Raw genomic sequence first — 24,089 nt, 5'->3', positions numbered from 1 at the left:
TTGAGTCAGTAAGAATAGAATAGGATTCTGTCCATGCATACATTAAAATGCAGGTTCCTTACTTTAATATATCAACTGCTGTGTTTTACATGTGCACAGCATCTTCTGCATATCTGAACTGAATATGTATAACCTCTTCCACCCCCTCAAGTGTTGAAATACAATATTACAGAATGGAATAAAATATTACATAAATACCAGGAAGTCTATAACAATACTTGTTTAAGCTGTGAGAATTATATGCACTTGCCTTAGAGTAAGTCTCACTACATTCAGTAGGGTTAACTTCTACATAGCATTGGACTACCTGTCTACTAGCTAAAGGAAAGCTGTGAACCTTTTACAACTGAGAAAAATATTTAATTGGCTTATTTTTTTCCTGCTCTTCTGAAAATTGTCTGGTGCCTATCTAAGAGTGATTTACTTAAGTTAAGCAAAACACTTCCACTATAAACTGCCTATAGAACTTAATACAGTTCAGATTTGGGGAGCTTTAAACAGTGTGCAACTGGGAATATTCCTGGAATTCTGTGTAATCTGAGAAGTGTTCTTTTATTAAATGTCACAGTGGAATGATAAATTTTAAGTATTGTTTTGGCTAAAAAAGAGAGTATATATTCTTAAAACATTTATTTTAATATCATGTTATAGTGAAATAGGTTTAACATAATTGCTTACTCCAGAGAAGAGATGTATTCCATTGATTAAACATGGCCTTGGTTCTTTTTATAGATATTTAAATTTTATTTATTTATTAAATTTGTATACCCCCCATATATCTGTAGATCTCAGGGTGGTTCACAACATAAAATTAGAATATAAAACACATAATGCAAATATAAACAATGACAACCCAATAATCCCCCCTTCTACAACACATTTTAATAGGACATTGGATGTCAATCAGCCAAAGGCTTGGTTAAAGAGGAATGTTTTCACCTGACATCTAAAAGTGTATAGTGAAGGTGTCCACCAAACCTCCCTGAGGAGAGCATTCCCCAAATGGGGAGCCACTGCAGAATAGGCCTATTCTTGTGTTGCTACCTTCCGGACCTCTCATGGAGGAGGCACACAAAGAAGGGACTCGGAGGATGATCTCAGGGTCTGGGTAGGTGTATATGGAGAGGGGCGTCCCTTGAGGTATTGCGGTCAACCTAAAATTACAGATAAGCCCACTGTAAACATTCTGACCGTTAACAGCCAGTCACCATCATTGGCCAACTCTTGAATCTTTATTTTCCTGTTGAAGGAAGCTGGTTTTAAATCTTGAAAGCCCCCCCAAAATATAAAGGTGACACTCCTTACTCTACACTGTTTTGTACCATGGTATTCTGTTGGAATGCAAATTCTGGATCTCAAAAGGAGAGGGGAACTAACAGTGTTATCTTTGCAGTAGAGTATCCTGCTATTTGTTAGCAGATATCAAGAGAGTGAAAAGATCCTATTTTAATTCATTAACAAGGGATGTGTAAATTTAAAATTCAAGCACTTAACCAGAGTGACAAACCTATTGAATTGAACAAGAAGCAAAATATTTTCATTCATTGTTAAGGATAAGACTTCTGAAATTAGGATGAATTTCCTCTGGCCAGTTCCTACTATGATTTCTGCTTGATCAGTTTTCTCCCTATAGTTTTTGTCTTGTCCCTATTGTGTAGACACTAAGAGACCCTGTTTTAGGTTTTCATAATCCAACTTTGAGCAGCTTGCTTTGTATTAGGCTACTGACAGTTTTGAGTTGCACAATGTTTTAGTCATGTAATTTGATCTGATGCAAAACTGGAAAAAGAGTAACTTTGTCAACTTTCACTGAAATTTGGACCCTGTGTGTTTAAAGTAAAGGGGGTGGGACTGAGAGGAAAGGCAGGCAGCCACACCAGTAAAACAAGGAAGGTAAGGGACCATGCTATTGGTGTAGTGGAAGCCAAAGCATTTCAGTAAATCTAAAGCATTTCAAGACAGCAAGGAGATGTTAAATTTACACACAGACTAATTTATGAAATAGTTTTTCTTAACTAGCACTAGACACATGGATAATTATTCTTGTAACATTTCTTTGTTACAAGCAACTCCAACTATTATATGAAAATCCACGTGTTTTTCAATCTGGAACAAGGCCAAAATATGGTTTTAAGGGTAATAACGAATAAACCAAATGCATTTAAACCAAACTACTTACATTGAAACTGCTGCAACTCTACTACTTTAAATCAGAGTACTTAAGTTACGGGGACGCAGGTGGTTAAACCACAGAGCCTAGGACTTGCCGATCAGAAGATTGGCGGTTTGAATCCCCGCGACGGGGTGAGCTCCCGTTGCTCAGTCCCTGCTCCTGCTAACCTAGCAGTTTGAAAGCACATCAAAGTGCAAGTAGATAAATAGGTACCACTCCAGCAGGAAGGTAAAGGGCATTTCCATGTGCTGCTCTGGTTCGCCAGAAGCGGCTTAGTTATAAATTTGGAAAACCAATAAAAAAAATTTTGGAAAAAGAAAGAAAGAAGCGGCTTAGTCAAGCTGGCCACATGACCTGGAAGCTGTACGCCGGCTCCCTTGGCCAATAAAGTGAGATGAGCACCGCAACCCGTCGGTCACAACTGGACCTAATGGTCAGGGGTCCCTTTACCTTTTACTTACGTTACATTATGTGTCTGCCTTTTAGATACAGGTGTTAGCAGATATGCTGAGAACTAATAATTCAGGTATCAAACTACCGTATATACAAAATAGCTAACCCTTTTTTGGATTAGCTATTTTTTGGATAACAATAATTAACCCATATCTGGGAACAACTGTGGATTTATTTTTTGCATTGTTTCTTGATAATAAACAATTGCACATAAGATCTGGTCTATATTTGCATTTTTGCTGCATTTCCTTGTCTAAGCTACCTAGAGTCCCATTAGGAAAATGGGAGAGTATAAAGAAATATAACTATTATTATTATTATTATTATTATTATTATTATTATTATTTTATTTTATTATTATTATTTCTTTGTCTAAAATGTTGTGTAGAATTGAATTAATGGTAATGGCAACTGGATGGAACCTTTTGCTATGTTCTGTAAAAGAGACAGTATTGAAATGATGTTATGCCATTATTTCAGGAAGGGTACCTAGAGTGACATAGTTATCAAGCTTTAATTTTAGCTTTGTCACCTGTCTTGAAACTAATCCTGGTGCATTTCTGGTGGCACATTTGCTTTCTAATCTTGTGGGATTTCTTAGCAGGCTGTTTTCAAATACTCATTTGCTGCATAGTGATGCTTGTATGTGTCTTCAAACTTGCTGATGTTGTTTGGGGTTTTTTTTTGTGAGGAGGTGTTGCCACACTTGTTCTGGACATTCATCTTTCTACACATCAGAAACCTACTTACTAATATTCAGCCCTTCTGGAACTTGAATCAGTAGGGGGAATTTAACTCTAGTTCCATTGAAAACTTTTCTGTCTAGGGACCTGGCTCTTTTCTGCTGGAGGACAGGTTTCTGTTGGTCCAGTAAAGCTGACTCAGGAATTAGCATTTCAACCACAGAAGTTTTGCAACAGTCCAGGTAGAGAATTTCTCTCATAAGATACTTAGCAACAGAGATGAGATCAGAGGTTCCCCCTAACCAAAATTGGGTTTCTATTGAGAAAGTAAGGCAAGATAACTTTGGAGACTGCCACAGAGAAAGAGAGGTGCAAGTGGGACTAAGTGCTGCTTCAGTGCTTGAGGGAGCAGGATGGAGCGAGGCTTGAAGCGAGCAGAGATTGGGAAGCTGGGGGCAGGGCAGGGCGGGGCAAGAGAGACAGTTATGCTTTTCCTTCTTTGTGATATGCAAGAAAACATGTCAAAATTAGCAGATGTCCTTAGCATCAGGGTAAATCCAAAAAAGAAAAAGCCTTTCTTTAGCTGTGATAAGGCTTTAACAGTCGATGGCCATTGGATGAAGAGTGCAGAGACAGATACACAAAACCAAGAGCTCTAGGAGACAGTTGGGATGAATTTATTTTAACAAGACAGCTCTCCTGAAATCATACTGCTTCTGAGATCTTGTCAGGTCTCCCTGAGTGCAGAAGTCTATAACCAGTTATAGGCTTAGGAAAAACAAAAGGTTAAGGCAGTCACTGGAAGTAAGATTTTCTGGTGAACAAAAGAAGGATGAATGACTATCCCCATTTACAAAAGGAGTGTTTACTAGCGTAACCAAAGAGCTCTGTTCCCAGTAGCCAGTTGAATGGTGATACAGTGTTATCTTGGAGGAGCACAGAAAAGGGGAGCATAGAAAAATTAGCCTTTAGCAAATCTGAGAGTTCCCAGGCGAGTGCATACATGTTGGCTTCCTTCCTTTTCCATTTCAGCAATGTATGACAGCAGGAACAGCAAATTCATTTTGTGCTACTTATTGACCTTGTCAGCTCACCTTTACAGACAAAATGGAGATTTTTGAGCATAGATGATAGCATAGAGACCCAAATAAGAAACAGAATGGTGCTGTTGGGCAGCAAGGGAGCTGGCATGTGAAGTAAATAGATCTAACATCTAAGAAAAAGCTAATAAAAATTTAAAGCTGAAAAATTGTATGTTTACAATTAGCAAATTTAGCATTTTTAAAGAAAAAGGGTTGCTGAACAAGCAGGGTGGAACAATCACTAAGAAGGAAACAGTGTGATCCTTCTTTTCATTTAAATCATAAAAGTATTGTTCCTTTTTTGGAATAAAAAGGAAATCCTGAAAGATTGTAGGACAGGATGTGGATTGATCTTTAAATAATCTAGGACTCACATACCTAATCCTTCTCTATGGTATTACCCACTTGACGGAAGACCCTGATCATTGAGGTTTGCTTGGCTCAGACTTTATTGAGTTAGATATGTTAAAACATGGTTACTTCAGAAGGCCGTCCTAAAATAGTGTCATTAGGTAGGTTAACTGGACTTTCTGCATTGAATACATAAAATCTATGTATGGTTACATAATGTGCTCAACATTCAACAAAGCAAATTCTTAACTAACTGGGAACAATTCAGACCACTGGTGCTGTGACCCAATTCACACATGAACCTTGCTGTGTGGGTGGCTCTTTAAGATGCAACTATGTACAGACTACCCTATTTCATAAGCTGTTTGTGTAAGTGACTTTCAGTGTAATTCTGCAGATTTCAACCTTGCAATTTCAAATGACCACAGAGCAGTATATATAACATACTTGGAAGTTGTTAAATCCCCAAACCTTGGGGGAGTGGGTCAGAATAACATTTTCTAGCTCCCAGTCCTTTTTCACAGCTTCCATTTGAATGGAGAGAATTTCTTTAAAAGGAAGAATGTGCTGAGGATTCATCACCTTAATGGAAGTGACAGAACTATTCAGGAAATGTGTGAATTAAAATATTGTGTGAGCCCCAATAAAAGCTTTATTAATGAGAATGTATTTAAATGTATAGTTATTTTAAAATGTGACTTTGTACTATGTTCTGTTACTATGGCAGAGTGAAACCTTCACCTCCTGAAGGAGCCAAGTCTAATCCATCGAAGAGGCATAGAGATCGATTGAATGCAGAGTTGGATCGCCTGGCTAGTCTCCTGCCATTCCCTCAGGATGTTATTGCCAAGCTGGATAAACTGTCTGTGCTTAGGCTCAGCGTTAGTTACCTACGAGCCAAAAGTTTCTTTGATGGTAAGAAATTTGAGTTTATTTTCACAACTGACTATGAAATGTGTGTACTGTAACTTTAGTCTTATGCTGTTGCTGCTTTTTTAAAAAAAACACTAAACTAAAGTACTGAAGGACCAAGTGTGCCGGTAAGAATAATAAAAAAAGAGTTGCACTCCTTTTGAAAGACCTATTTTTAACTAAAATTTTAAAATAGTCTTAATCAGCCTGCAGAATTTTCCCCACCCCACATTTTTTCCTCATGCAAATATTTTCTGAGGCATGATATGGAAAAAACCAGCCCTAATCTGACTACAAGGAACTATTGCCTGAACATGGAAGTGTGTTGATCATAATTTCACTGTTACTGAATGTGACCCGTGGAGCATTGTCAAATACTGCATATTTGGCTGTTCATTATACATGTTCATATGAACAAAGAAGTGAGCTATCTCTCTACCCCTAGGATGAAGAAATGGGCTGGCTGCTATTAATCCAACCATCATATGGTTGGTAGTGCTTTCTGTTAGCTTTGTCTAGTTTAGCAGCTATAACCATTGCTGGTTAGGAATAGTCTGGCTATGTGCTTCATGGACTGGTCACCTTATGATTGGATTGCTGTAATTTGTTGTATATGGGGCTGGCCCTGAAGGGAACTGGAAAACCACATATAATGCAGAATGCAGCCACTATAATTTTAACAAATGGGGATCCATGAGATCAAATTCCAAGGGAGTTGGACTGGCTATCTAGTTCCTTCTAGACTCAAGGAAATATGCAAGTTATAACACTCAAAACCTAAACTGATTAGTACCCATTAGAGGACTCATGTTAACCTCTAGAATGTAAAAGTATTTCAGCAGCCAAACTCTGTTATAGTCATGCTGATGGGCCAATGCAAGGGTATCTGGGACGAAAGTGGATATTTTTCTCCCTTACAATTTCTCTGTGCTTTACAGTGCTCCGTTAAGTATACTTAAGTTAGTCATATGATAGCATAATGGATCTTGTGTTCACCACATTGCATGGTAATTAAAGAATTGAACAGTATAGGGATTGCTGCTTTGTGAAACACTTTGTGAAACATGCGAAACAGTGTTTGGGATGCCTTGGCTTTAAAATATAGGGTGAGGGATTTTTTTATATTGGAGCATTTCCCCTGCAGTCCTACAAATCTTCTCCAGAGGATCTCCAACCCTAAAGGATCTCCTTCCCTGCTCTTTCTAACCATGATGTTGCCCAAGTGTGGGTGGGGCTATAAGGGAAAGGAGAGGAAGGGAAGGGGAAGTCCTGGTGCCTGTTCTGTTAACTAACAGACACAGCTGGATATTTGCCTTTGTGCAAGTTCTCCAATCTTAGGTAGTTAATTAACTAATAACTGATAGTATACCATAATCATATCAGGGCAAAATTACAGAAAGTTAGAAATGTCATTTAACAGATAAGCTTTTAAATCAGTTACTTTCCCCGCAGCTAGCAGTTTTCATCACAAGCAAGGGTCTGGAACCTGAGCTGGGAGAAAAACAATTGGTGGGCAAGAGTTGCAGGAGGAAAGAGAACAGAAATCCAGTTGCACTACAAATTACAAATTGCCAGACAAGGAAGCAGTAGCTGGGCTTTGAAAACACCAGGAATGTACAGATCCACCCATAGCACCCAAACGATATAGCAGTTTGGGGATGTAACTCTAATCTATCAATAGACACTAAGCAACTAGTAGAAAAATCCTAAACTTTTCACTGTAAACCAGAACCTGATTGTTTCCCCCTGGGGTGGCGGACATCCTCTATCTCTGGAGACATTGATCTATTAAATTATTACTTCCCTTAATTTCTCACACACCATGCGCAGAAGTCTCTACATGTAGTTTGCATGCCTGCAGTATAAAGCCTGCTGTGCCTAAACAAGCAAACTGCTTTAGAAATGCTTATCATTTGACTTCCCACACTTTGGATATCAGAACAAAGCCATGTCTGTGTTGTGTACTTCTGGCTTCTCGTCTTTCTTCTGCGCCCATCCCCACCCCATGCAGTTGTAATGACAACTGTTTCCAGTATGTCCTGCTTCTTTAGACTACAGTGTAGTGGCAGCTTTTTTCAGAGGCAACCCGTGAGGTTAAGAAAGTGTGCACTGGCAGCCATGTACTTGCTTCCTTTGTTTGTTCTCCTCCCCTGCTCTTGCTAATCATGATGTTGCCTAAGAGAGTAAACATAGAAGAACAAGTGAAAGGAAGAGAAGTTTGTGAAAAGGATCAGGTTCTTCTAGATACAGCACCAAGTAAAAGCACTTGTTTCTTAACATATCTGCTAAATGTAGAAATGCATATTGTGATGGGGAGTTGCATGTTGCATGGCTTATGTTAACAGTTAACTGATGTGAAGGGAAATGCTAAGTGAATAACAGGATACAAATGAGGGGTGTGTGAATTCCTGAGGAAAGTAAAATATAAACGTGCAATCATATAATCGCATTTGAAAGGAAACCCAAGAATTTGCTATAACAATAGTCTCCCTCTCCAAAAGAAACACTTGCATTTTTCTGTGTTTAAATAATCCATTTTGGAAGTCGATTTGTTAGACATAACCAAAGAATTATTCTAATGATCTTATTAAAAATGTGTAAACTCTGAAGGTATCTATTTTATATACAGTTCACATGTGGCTTGGAATATGTCACCTACTTACTGTTCATGTAAGATGTATAGTTTAAGCAGTTGTTTTTCAGGACTGAAACACTCAAAATCATTGAGTCACTACTGAGGAACAGTTAAATTAAGCAGATTTGCATAAATGTCTACATTGCAGGTTATTTATATTTTGTGGTGCATAACTTCTTTTTAGTATATACATGTTATTTTTTCCTAAAATTTAGTTTTTTTAAAAAACCTCCAGTATACAGTATAAAGATTTAACATTCTTGTGTTGCAAGAGTGTGATTGCAAACTGGAGCCTGTGGCTTTACCTTAGCTTAATATGTTATCTGAACTATGGCATTTAGTTATGAATAAAGTCCTACTTATATATTTCTCGCATGTAGGGGATTGCTGGGTTTAATCTGGAGCAGGGGCATGCTTTTAGCTTTGCCCCTTTCATTGTAAAGAACCCCAATGAGCAATTGGTTGCTCGTGCATTGGCTGAACACAACACAGAGTTGTTGGAAGGTGATACATCGTCAGGGGTGGAACTAAAAGCATTCTCTGGATTCAACACAATTGCCTTTACAAATGTTAAGAATGCTGAAAAATTCCATTTCAATATGACATTTAAAATAAGACATTTGTCTTGCATTTCTTTTGGTTAGATCCAAGGGCTACATTCTAGTCAATGTTTCAAAATTTACTCCAGGGCTAGAGGCACAGCATTTGAATGTGATGAATGCAAACAAAATTTTAGAAGGGATTATCATGCGTTTCAGTAAGTGAATTATTGAGTTAAATCATTCTTTATTTAAAAGGGTTGTGCTGCGCTTTTGGAAAATAGGCTGTATTTAAGGATACTAGGTAATCGGATATGTACTTTCTGTGGGTATGTGCTGACATTTTGTGGGAGTTCTTTTTACCTGTGCTTAGCTTTTAACTTCATGTTTAATTATCTCAGATTTCCTAAAGCTAGGGCTAGGCACATAAAACTTGTTAAAAATAGATGTTAAACCTGTCCTGTCGTGTTAGTTCAGTTGATATGTAAAATCAGTGCTAAAGATGGGGAAAAACATCATTCTTCAGTAGTCTTCGTATTGACTACTCCAAAATGAATAGCATTTCTCTGTCAGCTTTTAGATTTTTATTAGCAATTAGTTCTTCTTAAAATGATGAGCAGCCAAAAGCCTGAATTCTAGGTTTAAAGATTTTGTAAACCATTAAATGAGAGCTAGAAATCACATATTGTGTTTTAATACAAAACTTAAACTGAAAATTACAATAAATTGTATTGTAAGCTTTTAAAACTTCAAATGGCTTGTTCTCCCAAGAGAGAACTGTTTATTTGCTTTTTTGTCTATATGACATTGTCAGGACTGCCTCAGGTCCCAGCTCACAAAGGACCAACGCCAGTTTCTCTTTATATACACAAGTCTTTATTGAAGTTCATTTTCGCGCAGTCCTACGTCTGAAACCCTAGACCGTTGAAGCTCCGTCTGAGTCCGTCCCTCCCCGACACCAGTTTAAGACCCTTGCCTTGCTCCACCTCCTTCTTTGTTCTCTCTTCCGCTGGGTCCTCCTGCCCGCTGGGGTTTCACCCTTCCTAGATTCTTCCGACGCTGATTCCCCGGATTGTTCTCCCTCCCTCCGGCGGGCTTTAGGACCTGGTTCACAATCTGGTGGGGAAGCTGGTCCTGATCTCCAGCTGCCGCTTTGGGAGTCCCCGCTGGCCCCTTGCTTCTGGTGTGTCCCCCCTGGGACCCCCCTTGTCCTGACCACCGGCGCCCCCTTCTGGGAATCCTCTGATTCGCTGGAGAGGCTCATGGAATCCCTCGGATCACTGTCATTCTCCCCCCCCCCCGCTGTCCTCAGATTCTTCCCATTCGCTCTCTATCTCCTGTCTCCGCTGTGCCTCTGTCCCTGAACCCCTGACAGACATCAACATAGCTTGTGACACAATTCAGAAAGCCACAGTACCTATTCATACAGAAAACCCATCTAAAAATCTGAATAATATTATCTCTGTAATCTTATGCTTGTGTACTTTGAAGTGAGTGCCCTTGTTCAGTGGTGCTTCCTCTCAGATTTGGTGTAGGATTGTAGTCTTAAGTATACCAGTAGAGACTGAGCAGCCTCCATTTTAAAATCTAGAGACCAATAAAGAAAATTTTAGTTTTCCTTTTCCTAAAATGCTGCTATTCTGAAAATGAGGCAAATCTTTAAGATGTCGCAGCACTCTGATTGTTTTTGCTGCAAACTCAGGAGGTAACAAGGCTACCCGTATTGAAATAATTTCTTAATGTCTCAAGGCTGTACATGTTTGGTAACTGTGCTTTCAATCTATACTTTGGGCAATGTATTTTCCCTTTATGATCACTGCTTCAAATGTGTGCTATATTTTTGTATAGCATGGAATTCTAGTATTGCAGTGTCTTTCCAGGGGGTCTTGGTTTCAAACAGTGTGTGCTTTTAGATGGCCTTGAGCAATTCAGTCTCTCAGTCTGTTCCCAACTAGAAAAGAATTCTCCTAAAGACTGAAAGAATATATTTGCGCACTTTCTGGTAACACAGGGCTGAGGTGACACCTTTGTGTTCTTTCCAATACACTGAGAAAGCAGTTCCTAGAAATAACAGGGAGTGGATGTCATGTGCTCACTGAGGCTGCAGTTTTTCAGTTCCCTGTTTACTCAAATGTCCAGTACAATAATTGCAAGCTTGGGATTTTCACTAGCAAAGAGTTAATGAATGCCTGTTGTCCATTTCCTTTGTAGTTAGCAGGTTGAATTCTTCTCTCAAAGAAGATAGCAGGTCAGCGGCTGTAGACTTCATATGTGGTCATTGTTATGTGGCTAAGTGCCTTTATATATTTGAGGGATCTGTTCACACTTTTCCACTGGTGCATGAGTCTAGGGCTTACTTTATTCCCATCCATCCCCTTTTATGGTGAGGAGGAGGAGAATGGAGGCATTCACTCCTTTTAAATTATCCATAGTTCCCAGTTATGCCCAAATTCAGACAGCTGTAGTTTCAGAATAAGCCATGTTTTGAAACCAAGACTTGATGCCAATATGTTATAAGTCATCTGGCCTCGCATCAAGACTTGCTTAAAGAAGGGAGATAGTTGGGCTTCAAATTGCAAAAACACAGCATCAAAATTGTCTTTTTTCAAACTTAACACAGCCTAGATATGTGGTATGCTAACAAGAATGGCATTTATACAAGCTCAATCACCTGCATGTAATTTTTTGTCACCTATGGCTTCCATGTGAGTGCTTAAATCCAAGGCTGGTGTAACATTTAATGAGATTAATCTGTTTTTAAGAAGTGTGTTTGTATTGCTCAAAAGTACATGGGACATGAGTTTAAAGGGCTAGTCAGTAGCCAATATGTCTCTGCCAAATTCTAATACAAATGAAAACATGGTTTTAGTAATTGCTGCAAGAAACATTATTTTACTGATATTCCAAATATTCTGCCTTAGTTTAAGACACCACACATCCATCAGGTACCAAAGAGTTAATGAATGCCTTGATAAACATGAAAGACTTGTAAAGAATTTGAGTTTAATGATACTGTTAGAACATCTTTTGTGTAGCTTAAGTGAGAATTCAAGGCAAAGCATATTTTTAAGATCAGATTCTTCTGCATGACTCAGCAACTACACCTTGTTTCTCACAGAAATTCCTGTTTTCTTGTTTTGTTTTCATCAGAATTCCAATAAGGAAGTAAGGCTTTCTTACATGCCGGAGCTTTGTAGATGTTTACAGTTAAAGCCATTTATAACATAATATGTTTCCCCTATATAAACAAATGCTCCATTTTTGCAAAAACAAACACTGCTTTGTGAATTCTCTCATGAAGCACAAGCTGAAGAATAGTTGCTTGGTAAATAATCTTAGATGTTAAAGTAGGCATATACTGGCAGTCATTCATTCAAATAAGTCATTCAGCTACCAAAGGTGATTTCTGTGGATATGAAACAGGGTTACCCAAAAATAAGACAGTGCATTCCTCATGCTTGGACTCCCTAAATATGCAGAACTTTATGTGTTCATAGATAAAATTAGAATCCTAGAAAGCTCAAAACAAATGGCCAGACAAAAATAGCTGAATGTATTCTGTATAACCTGGATTTTTCATAAAATTATACAGTGGTGCCCCGCAAGACGAATGCCTCGCAAGACGGAAAACTCGCTAGATGAAAGAGTTTTCCATTTTGGAGGTGCTTCGCAAAACGAATTTCCTATGGGCTTGCTTTGCAAGACGACAATGTCTTGCGAGTTCCTGCTGGTTTTTCCCCTCCCCCCCTTTTTCTAAGTTGCTAAGCCGCTTATCAGCTGATCCGATCAGCAGATAAGCCGCTAAAAGCCGCTAATAGCACTAATCCGCTAATCCGTCAGTGGGCTTGCTTCGCAAGACGAAAAAACCGCTAGACGAAGAGAATCACAGAACGGATTCTTTTCGTCTTGCGAGGCACCACTGTACAAGGTATATTATATATTAAGGTATTGTTATTCAGACAATTACAAATTTACGTTTAAATGTTTCAAATTCATTTATTTTTTGCATGTGGCGATACAGTCTGCTGAAATATAAGGAACCTTGCATCTTTTACTTTCTGCCAGTTTTTATATTTTAAAGTACTGTATATACAATGTCTATTAGAAATTGTAAAACAGAAAATTTAATAAAAATTATAACATAAAATAAAAAGAATTCCAGTGGCAGGACTTGTCCATGGTTCAGACCAAGTCCTGAATGTCTGGGCCAAAATTATTCTAACCCAGTGCACACTTGCTGAAGAGAGTAGTAGCCTAGATCATCTTAATCTACAGTTAGTGAAGAATAAAACTCATTGACATCAATCACTTAGGATTTCATAATGACCTTGTGGCTGCCTGAGGATTAGAGGTTACTAGCTGGTGGAAATTCTCTTGAACAAAAGAACAGTAATGTTTCCTGAGCCCCTAGCATCTGATAGAAATGCCTTAAACAATTATGTTCTAAATCAGAAAGGGACAATAGGAGAATCAACAACATTCATAATGATGTACACTTACTTACTGAATTTTACATGCTAATTTAAGATTTGCATAAACACTTTGATCTCTAGTGAGAGCACTGTGGTGTATATTTCCCACTTTTATGCAAATCTCAAGTTCTGTAAGCATCTGGAATGAATAAAATGCATAATTATGAAACAGATCAGTCTTTGCCACTGTGAATGTTATTTCTTCTGGCAAATTGTAAGGATCCTACTGTGTGCAACTTTTGTTTAACCTCATCTTAAAGGGGTGAGATGCATGACACTGCAGGCTTGTAGGTTCAAATTGATTTCCTTTCCAAAAATTAATAAAAGGTGCACACGTTGCATTTTGATGAAAATTTTAATCAATCTGAAAGACTCATAGTATATACATACTTCGTAATCTAATGAGGTAAGTGTTGGTTATCTAAAGTACCTAAAGCTTTAAGGCTTTTTGCCAAGTAACTATTTTTTTCTGAGCTAGAAATTCACATGGATGTTGTCTATTGTATTGAACTTCACGACTGTTTTTCTTGTTCATTTTAGCATGTTGTATGAATTTGCCCTAATTCTCAAAATTCATAATGTCATTTTGGCACAACAAAAGTTGAGCACGCTTGGACGGTAGTACATTACAAAAATGCACATATGTTATACTAGAAAAGAGACAGCTTCCTATATGACTTGCCAAAAATATGTAGAAAAAAGACAGAATGGAAAGGTTTTTATTTTTGAGCTTTTTAACAAGAGGGGTAGAGTTTTATTTGCAATGCAAGTCAAGTAAATCTAAGTATAATTGCTGAGTTCTTACTGTCTTAAGGATAAGGGCCAAGCAGTGCTGACTTCTGCCTAATGTATGTGAAAACTATGTTAACCCCTCCCCCATTTGTATGCTTTTCTAATTATGCTGTAGAGAAAGGTTATTTTTTGTTTGAGTTAAAGTACTGCAAAAGTTGCCATCAGAAGAAAAACTCACACATCAAAATGCAACATGTTTTTCTGAAGATCCTATTTAGATATGGACATAATCGTGGAGAAACTATTTATATTTACAGATGGTGTTAAATAGTGAATATTTCTAGTAGCCAGAGCCCATTTCCTGAACAGTTATAATTTTGTGGTAGATTCTGAAGGCAATTTTAAAACCTTTGATCTGCTTGCATGTATGGAAATGGTACCACTTAGTGTGTGGTTACATTTCTAGAACAGAATTTCCAAAGCTGATAGATCTAGAAATTAAAGCCTTTAGTCACCAATATGAAGTTCTGCAAAGACTCCAGTGCATAGCTTAAGAGTCCGCAATGACTTATTTCATCTTTGGAAACAACTCAGCATACGCATATTTACACTGAGCCATTATTTTTCAGTTCTAATTAGTAAAATGTCCAGATCCTGGTGACTGAAGTGTGGAAAAGCAAGCCAAGTTCTCCAACAGTGTTCCTTATTTGTAGTCTGTTTTCTCTTGAACACCTTAATGGCAGGGACTGAACATCAAGTCTCTTCCTGTCTGCAGATCCTGGATTGTTCTTCTTTATCTGTTGCTAGACTGTGACAAAAGCCGGCCATCACAATATCTGCTCAGATACTATGTCCTCCTCATTAGGAAGAGAGTAGTAGGCATTAGTCCTCCTTCAGGTCCCCTCACCACATGTGAACAACCAAACCTGAGATGCCATAGGTATTTGGGCCCTTTGGGCAATGGCTGTCCTTTTTCCTTGCATGTGTGTGGAGGGTGCCAGTGTGACGGAGAGACATGGAGAATTCATGGTGCAGTAACCGCCTCATTCAAAGTCTTGCCGGCTACCTGTGGCCACAGTAGGATGTGAGGATGATCTCTCCCCCGCCCCATCCCATTTGGAAGAGAATTGCATAGTTTGGGGGCATGTGGTGAGCAGGTTCAGTGAGAAATGTGACTTTCTGGTTTTTAAAAAATTGTCAGCTTCCTGCATCTTTTCCCTGCACCTATCCATTAAGTAAGTAGTGAGATTGATTTTCTTTGTATGCCAGTTCATGATTTAAACAGCTTTTACTTCTTCAAGCTTTCAGGGACACTGCAGTTGTGCTGTAAGATATTATAACTTTCCTGTCATGCTGGGGGTGAGGCTTGAGAAACAACGACCTTCTTAACAGTGACAAAGCCTTTCCCCCTCACATGCAACTATGGATTAATAATTTATTGTCTTGTACTAAGGGAACACCTGCTAACTTGGACTAAGCTATATAATTATAGCTTTTCAAAAGGCATCTGCATCCACACAAAAATGCTCAAAAGTGTCTGTTTAACCAATGCCCTGGAAACTAGTTTTTCCTTTCTAAACAGAAGCTATTACAGATTGAAACATTTGTACGGAATATCTGATGCACTGCACCGTAGGTGCAATCAAAAATTAAAGATCTCCTTTTTCCTTTTTTGAAATGAAATGATGGACTAGAGCCTTTTCTTGTATATTAAGTGCTGAATGTTTTCAGTCATCTGTTAAATGGCATTTAATCACTCATTGGAAATGCCTCTAAAAACAAATAATATTTTGGATACTATTGTGAGCATATGTCTTATAAAGATCTTTATGAGGATTTGCTTTATTTAGGAGACTTGAAATTTGGAAGTTGCTATAATTTGCAAATGAATCATTGTTTTGCATTGTGTGAAGCCTTTTCTAAGTGCCTTGTTTCCCCAAAGCCTGCTATAGTCAAGATGTTTTTCTTGTGGTGGTATTAAATGGGGGAGGGGTCCAGAATTAACTCTAGCTGTTTTCCCAAAGCATCTTTTGTATGGTGTGGCTGCCCTTCAGCCTGCCCTTCAGGTTGCCAGTTGCTAAGGTTATGAGCTTTCTTGATGAGTCTTGTACAGTCTCATTCATATTGTTGGTGGTTTATTAAATATTTAGATGGTGAGTCTTAAACTCTGTTCCCAGGGTGCTTTCTCAGCCAGTATATCCTCCGCCTATTTTAAACTGAGCATATATTTGAACAATCTTATATCTTCTGTAGTGGGGGGCGGGTTCTTAATTTGAAGCTGGTTTAATTATTTTGTTTAGAAAATTGAAGTATTTCAAGACAGAATTTGTATTTTAACTTTTTTTAATCTTTTGAAATTCTAACCATTTTTTGAAGTTGAAATGATTAGATTTAAAGAGCCACAAAAATACTATGTCTGGATGAGGTGTGCAGGCATTGCCTGCTTGTCACGTCTTGTTAAATGTCGCCTTGATGTGGAATATATACAGTGTGTTCACCCTTAACTGCTTTCAAAAACTATTCCTTGAAGAGCAGCAAGTAGAAAACTTTGACCTTTTCCATTCTTCCTATTGTTTCTTCAGCCTGTTGTGTGCCCCCCCACTTCAGATAGAGTTCTCTTCCATAAAACAAAAATTATTGTTGTTTAATTAGCTAAGGAGAAGAGCAGATTTTCAGATTAGTCTGGAAGCCAGGCCTTATGAGAAATGGTTGAGAGAATTGGGTATGTTTAGCCTGTGAAAGTGAGGGATGCGGGTGGCGTTGTGGGTAAAACCTCAGTGCCTAGGACTTGCTGATCGTAAGGTCGGCGGTTCGAATCCCCGCAGCGGGGTGAGCTCCCGTCGTTCGGTCCCAGCTCCTGCCCACCTAGCAGTTCGAAAGCACCCCCGGGTACAAGTAGATAAATAGGTACCGCTTTCTAGCGGGAAGGTAAACGGCGTTTCCGTGTGCTGCGCTGGTGCTGGCTCGCCAGCTGCAGCTTCGTCACGCTGGCCACGTGACCCGGAAGTGTCTTCGGACGGCGCCGGCTCCCGGCCTCTTAAGCAAGATGAGCACGCAACCCTAGAGTCGGACACGACTGGCCCGTACGGGCAGGGGTACCTTTACCTTTAGCCTGTGAAAGAGGAGATTGAGAGGCGATATGGTAGCCATCTTTAAATATCTAAAGGGCTGTCACATGGAGGATAGAACAAGTTTGTTTTCTCCTGCTCCAGAGACTAGAACCTGAATCAGTTATAAGAAAGAAGATTCTGAATAAACAAGACTAACTTTCTCACAATAAGAGCTGTTTGACTCCCAGAAAAGATGATGGACTCTTCTTCCATGGAGGTTTTTCAGCAGAGGTTAGATGGCCACCTGTCATGTATGATCTAATTGTGATTCCTGCATTGCAGGGGGCTGGACTAGATGATTCTTGGGACTCTTTCCAACACTACAATTCTGTGCTTATATCTTATATGTGTTTTCACTGAAAGTATAATTTTAAAGCTCTTCTTTATCGTGGCATGTAGTGCTTCTGACATTTCAGTGTTGTTTTGTCAGCTACCAAATCTGAAAGAGAAGTCAGTCTCCTGAAATAAACGTAAGCTGGTAAACAACCATCAACAACTTAATATTTGGTATTCTAAAATGTTTTCTACCCCTCCTTTTTACTTAACTTTTGGAAGTTCATTGCAAATTGATTATCTTCATTGGCATTATTTGGAACAGCCATGTTGTTATTGTGATTTCAGGAAGCTTTTAATGTTTGATGTATTATAGTATTTTAATATTCTTTTGGAAGCCGCCCAGAGTGGCTGGGGAAGCCCAGCCAGATGGGCGGGGTATAAATAATAAATAATTATTATTATTATTATTATTATTATTATTATTATTATTATTATTATTTATTTATTTATTTTTAAAAATATAAAATAAGACATTTATTACTACAATTGAGAATAAGATTCACTGAACATTGTGGGATTCACTTCTAATAATAATAATTTATTATTTATATGGCACTTGGTTGCCCCAGGCACTCTAGGCTGCTTCCAACAAATTATAAAGCCGAAGTAAAACATTAAACATTAAAAACTTCTCTATAAAGGGCTGCCTTCAGATATCTTCTAAACATCAGATAGTTGTTTATTTCCTTGGCCTCTGACAAGAGGGTGTTCCACAGGGCAGGCATGACCCTCTGCCTGGTTTCCTGCAGCTTCACTTCTCGCATTGAGAGAACTGCAAGCCTCAGTGTCTGGGCTGAACGATGGGTGTCGAGACACTCCTTTAGGTATACAGGGCCAATGCTGTTTAGGGCTTTAAAGGTCAACACCAACACTTTGAATTGTGCTTGGAAACGTACTGGAAGCCAATGTAAATCTTTTTGGATTGGTGTTATATGGTCACAGCGGCTGCTCCCATCCTGGCAGCAGCTTCTAAGAAAACTGTAGCACAATCAAGGGCTGTAGTTCAGTGGTAGGACATTAGGTAAGATCAGTGTTGTTTTGGCCTCTATGTATAACCCAACCAGCCAAACCCACTCAACGAGTCACGAATGGCGGTCCTTCAAGAGTTTGATAAACATTCTGTTGTTGCTGCCTGAGCACTACAATAAGCAGAGTGGTGTAAAGCACAGTTTGCCCCAATATATGGTTGATGCACTGCCTTCAGCATTGTGGAATCATAAGTTGTGCTGTACTAGTTGTTATAGTGAGCAGGGTTCCACACAGTTAAAGGACCAGTCAGTTTCTGATGTTCACATATTAGGTGTGGAGGTCTGGTGGGGGATATGTACACACATAACCAATTGTGTACCATATACAGTTTTGTATCATCAGTATTTGGAGATGAACGTATGGTGAATGCCATCTGACAATGGGCACGTTGCAAAAATGAAGTTGTGGAAACTGTAGCAGCCACAAATATCAATGACAGGTTTTACCCTAAGGTCTTCATCTGGATTCTCAGCAACGGCAGAATAAGTGATCATACAATGGACCATAGTTCAGTGGTAGAACATGTAGAAGGACCCAGGTTCAATCCCCAGTATTTCCAAGTAGGGAAGCACAGGAGACCTGCTACCAGACAGTGTAGAGAAGACTGAAGCTCTGTGTACGACAGTTCCTGTCTTCCTTAATGTCAGGCACTAGGCAACATTTCTCATCCTTGGTTTTTTTGTTCTATCCTAAAGCAACGTGCTTGTAAGTGGCACCTCTGAAGTACAGTATGTTTGACTGGGATGGCCACTGGTCTTAGTATTGTGAACAATATTTCTACAGCTTTTGATGTATCTAATCTTCATCTGTTCTCTGTTCTTTCAGCCAGTGCTTCTTTGTACTTAATCTTGTTACTGTTCTTAAGCTTATCTCCATCAAAAGAAGTCAGCTTCAGAATGGCAAATAATATAAGCAAGGTTTAGTTTCAGCCACCAACGTGAAATATTCTATGCCAGTGTTTCCCAGAACTTCGCTTTCATTTTCTAGGACCACATTCCACCCCCCTTAGCCCAAGTACTTTCTTTGTCAAGGAAAAAAGACGGGGTGTAAAGAAATATAAAATAATAAAATAATAATAAAACACACCATTGCATTATAAATGCTAAATAAGCACCCTATATTAGAATTCACTAAAGCTGCATACTACGTACAGTTTTTGTAATTTTCAATATGAACTTTAACTTTTTTTTTTTTACTTCATAAGTTTTCTGGAGTTGCATCATTCAGTCACAGTACAATATTACAGTATAATACAAGTACTTTAGTTTTCTTTAATACAGACCAAGATTAAATCATTTTCTTTGTCTTCAAAGCTAGAAGCTACAAAAGGACTTAGGTATGCACTCAGGTGCCCTTAACACTGAAAGCATGTCACGTTGCTTTTCAAATTTCCCTGAGTTTAAAAATCAAAGTTTGAAAAGGTATCCCACAGATGATAAAAACCATCACCTGCATGCCCAAGAGGTTTGATAAGAAACAAGTGACAAAATCTCCTGAAATCTTCAAGTATGTGTGCACACGAGACCTTACGAAGGTGGCAAAATAGAGAAACACATGCACACTGACCACTGACACAGACTACAGTGAAGAGGAATAATTATTTGTTTTTATTTGCTTTGTGTTTATGTTAAGTCCATCCTCCATTACCATACCAAGTTAATGAATGACTAGGGAATGATGGATGGTTTGAGACTACAGTATGATTGGGAAATAGAGAAGCTTGTGCTGGTAGCCTTAGCCTCAGTGGTAATCAAACAGATACTTTAAATGTGAAAAAGTTATTTTGCTTGGGGTCAGTGAAGATCACTGGTGTTCTTAAACTTTTTCAGGTACCATTTCTCAACCTACTTAGATATCCTGCCTCCTGTATCTGCCCCTCTCAACCATGGATATTTGTATGCAGAGAAACAGATTTGAATTTAAAGTGGTACAAAATGTCATTCACAGAATGTCTAAACAATTTATGACTGTTAAGGGCACATCTTTTTCCTGTGATAGAATGCTTTAAGAAAATTGCAGTTGAAAAATTCAGTGCAACTCTGTTCAGTAGATTATAATATGCCTTTGTTTGCAGTAGACTGCTATTGTTTCTTACTAACAGTGGTGGTATTCTATTAGTGTGTAGTAGAATTTAGTAAGCCTGTAAGCTATCTAAAATATTTGTGCTTGAACTGGCAGATTGGATTTAATGCGCTTGAGTTTTAATTTTTGAGAAAACCAGGCTATGTGCAGAAAATTCTTGGCCTTTTTCAATCCACTAGTGGGAGTATGAAATGGGCTTAATTATTTTTTATGTATTTGAGTTATAATTGGGTTCAAAGCCAAATATTTATCTGTAAAGCCAAGGGCGAGACCCAGAAACACCTTTGAATGGTTGAAGGGCAAGAGTGGTATCTCCAGTTTCTGCTAGTTTCCCCAATGAGAATGGGTTTTGTGGGCTAATACAGCTTCAATGGGAAGGAGGAGGTGGGGAAGTCCTGCTGCAGAAGCAGACCTGTTCACAGTTCTCTGAAACCTGCCCATGTCATTCAGTGATACAGATATTCCAAGAAGATGTGTGATAATTTTTATTTTATCCCAGCTATCAGTTTGCATGAAACTCAAGTGAACGTTGTACGATGAGGCTATGACTTTTTCTGTAAGTTGCATCTTGTAAATTTGCTTCTTTGTGAGTTGAGAAATAAACCTAATATTTGAACTGCAGCGTTGGAACACAAATGACTTCATGTATCAACATTAAGGAACATGGTGCATTTGGAGACTGTTTGATTAGGGAGAGCAGGTTGCCTGATTTCTCATTTTAGTTGGCGGGGAGAGAGGGTGCTTCATTCAAAAAACTGTGTGTCCAGCAGCATATCACCGGTGACATGCTTCTTCTCACTTTCAAATACGTTTCATCTAATGGAAGTGAGAGAAGGGCAATGGCCTGCTCATAGAGGGGCATCCACTTCATTCACGATCTCTGGCTTTATTTTAGGACTGCATAATAGTAGGAAGCAAAGCTAGGGAAGCTGCATTCCCAGACCTGGCATTTTGGTCTCTAGGAAGCCAGAGCCTGAGACTCAGACTACACACTAAGTGGAGTCCCATGACTTTGAAACTTTGCATAGCGTATTGTTTGGGGCCTTCCTCAAGGAAGCTGCTATGTCATATTTTATTTTATTTCTGATCTTCCTCCCCACCCCACACCTCCATGTCACCTTCCTTCTACGGAGCTTGGCTTGAAGAGAATAGATTTATTGTTCTGCAAACCTGCATTTGATGCTTCATTCTGGGCGGAGTACAAGAGAACACACTGCACCAAAACAACATGATCTAGTGACAAAAACTAGAGAACTGACCCTTCTATATATAAAAAAGCATGTGCTTAAACGAAGGCTGGAGCTGCCTACGTATTTTCTTTTTAAGATGGTCTTAATTTATGTATTGCCAAAAAATGCAAATAGGAGTCAAATAAAAATCAAATATACACAATTCTTGAAAATTGTAGCTTCCTAGGCAGGAAAAATCAGGTCACAGAGCAGAAAACCACAATACTAGTTCCAGGCAGCCAGAATGAGTGTGCGAGTGTTTCTATCAGCAAATTCATGTGTTTCATGGCAGTTTGCCCTCAAAATGCAGTGAACATATCTGTAGCATGCATGCTTCCTTGTCTCCCCACCCCCAGTCCCAGCCACTCAGTGAAATTCTGCTATGTAGTCACAGCTTCTTGAGCTTTTGATCAATATTCTCCAATCAGTGTTCTTACTAGCTTCACTCTTCCTTTCATTTATAGCTTAATTATTGCCAAAGCGGTTTCGTATATCTTCAAAATTATAAAACCCTAAAATGAAAAACAGTTCACTTCATTTTCCCTGTTAAATATGAAATTAAAAATGTTTTATTCTTCAAATAATTGCAAAGTTTTTTATTTTTTAAAAAATTATATATAAGACATGAGAATTTGTAGCAGTAAGAACTGGAGCAAATACAAGAATCAATTCCTTTGTGAGAAAGCTTAATCCTATCAATGTTGCAGCATTGGATAATAGCTCTTAGAATTATACTTACTCTGTTATTTTTGGAGTTTTCTATCTTAAATAAGCATTTCCAGAATATGTAGTTTTAGAAATAGTACTTTTTTGGTATTTCGTGTTAATCAACTCAAGTGATAATTTGTTCACAGAAATGTTACATTTTTATTTTTCTGCAGTTGCACTAAAATCCAGTTCTGCAAAGTCTGACAGAAATGGCATTCAAGAAAGCGGCAGAACTATTAAACCTAGAGAGACCATGCTTGAAGGAGAACTTTTACTACAGGTACTTGTGGTTATGTTGAAAGAATTTCTGTGGGAAATAATCTTGGAACATGGGTTTAATTTGCTACATTCATCAATAGAAGCATAAGCAAAAACTTTGCATCTATTCCAGTTACCACTTCAGGCTTTTCTTTAATCATTTTCTAAGATCTAGAACATAATGCCTTACTATGTATAATGGGTTGAGCCAGAAAATCATTGTTTACTAGCTAAGCCTTGTAAGTAAGCCTACAAAAGTTACTAGTCTAGTAAAAAATAAAATAAAAATACACTAGTCAGCTAATGGCCTGCATTTCAGTTTTTGCTACAGAACAGGGAGAACCTTCTTCATGGAAATACAGGCTAATAAAATTATTGGCTTTAACTGGCAAAGGAGCTTTAACTGGAATGGCCCACCCCTCTTCCACCAGTCTAGTGCATTTATGTCCTCGTCACAGAGGAAAAGACTTTCCTTCTTCAACCTTTAGCACAAATACTAAACTGACAGGCTAGGATAAATTTGTCCATCTTCTTCCAGCCCACTCACTGGCCTGTATGGATTTCCTTGTCACCTATGACAACCAAGCAAGTTGTTAAATACACACTATGTTGCTCATTTTACTTATTTACATAATTTAATTTCCTAGCTTCTTTAAAACACTGTCCAGAGTGAATGTTAGTATTTTGGGCTTAAACTAGTAAGTTGGGATCTGAATTACAGGTTTTTAGGTCCTCAGCTCTGGACCGCATATGTATTTTCAAAATCCCATAATTAAAGCATTAAGCATATAACATCATAGGTGTATCTTAATCTGTAAATGTGTGCAGAATCCTTTGATGCTTTATAGTAACACTACCTGAAAGTGCCCAGTGTTGCCTGGGAATCTAAGAAACTAAAACAGATTGAGATTTTTAAATGAATAGTGTAAGTTGTTAGTTTTGAGGGCTGTGCTCAGCCCCCACCCCCTGACACAGAGCCCTGATCTGACCTGGGGGACATCTGACCAGATTTGGTCCTGAATCCATTTTCGGGTGGGGCTAATGTTTAATTAGCAGGCCAGGGGAAGGAGGGACTCCGCCTTCTCCTGAATGCACTGCAGAGATCAGGAGAGTTGTCTCCTGCTGGGTGTTGCTTTGAGAATGCATTCCGTGCAAGAAATAAACTAATGAAGCAGACCCAGTAGCTAGCAGGGCTACAGCCTTGGTGTATGATTCCTTCAGTGTTGCTGGCAGCTGGCACCTGACACCCAAACATAGACAAAAACCGACTCCATTTTCATGGGAACAGTCATGACAAATTGGGTG

At 38.6% G+C, this 24,089-nt stretch overlaps 1 protein-coding gene across 1 annotated transcript in view; it reads left to right on the top strand.

Annotated features, from left to right (window-relative positions):
• AHR (aryl hydrocarbon receptor) overlaps positions 1-24,089 on the top strand; it is a 46,723-nt gene that overhangs the window by 5,669 nt on the left and 16,965 nt on the right. The window contains exons 2-3 of the mRNA XM_082193910.1: positions 5,470-5,657; positions 22,700-22,806. Of these exons, the coding sequence (XP_082050036.1) occupies positions 5,470-5,657; positions 22,700-22,806 (295 nt within the window). The remainder of the gene's footprint in view (positions 1-5,469; positions 5,658-22,699; positions 22,807-24,089) is intronic.

Source organism: Podarcis vaucheri (assembly GCF_965113315.1).
Source record: "Podarcis vaucheri genome assembly, chromosome: 12".
Taxonomy (NCBI): domain Eukaryota; kingdom Metazoa; phylum Chordata; class Lepidosauria; order Squamata; family Lacertidae; genus Podarcis; species Podarcis vaucheri.
The sequence above is the reverse complement of the archived record's forward strand: the minus strand, read 5'-3'. Positions and strand labels throughout refer to the sequence as shown.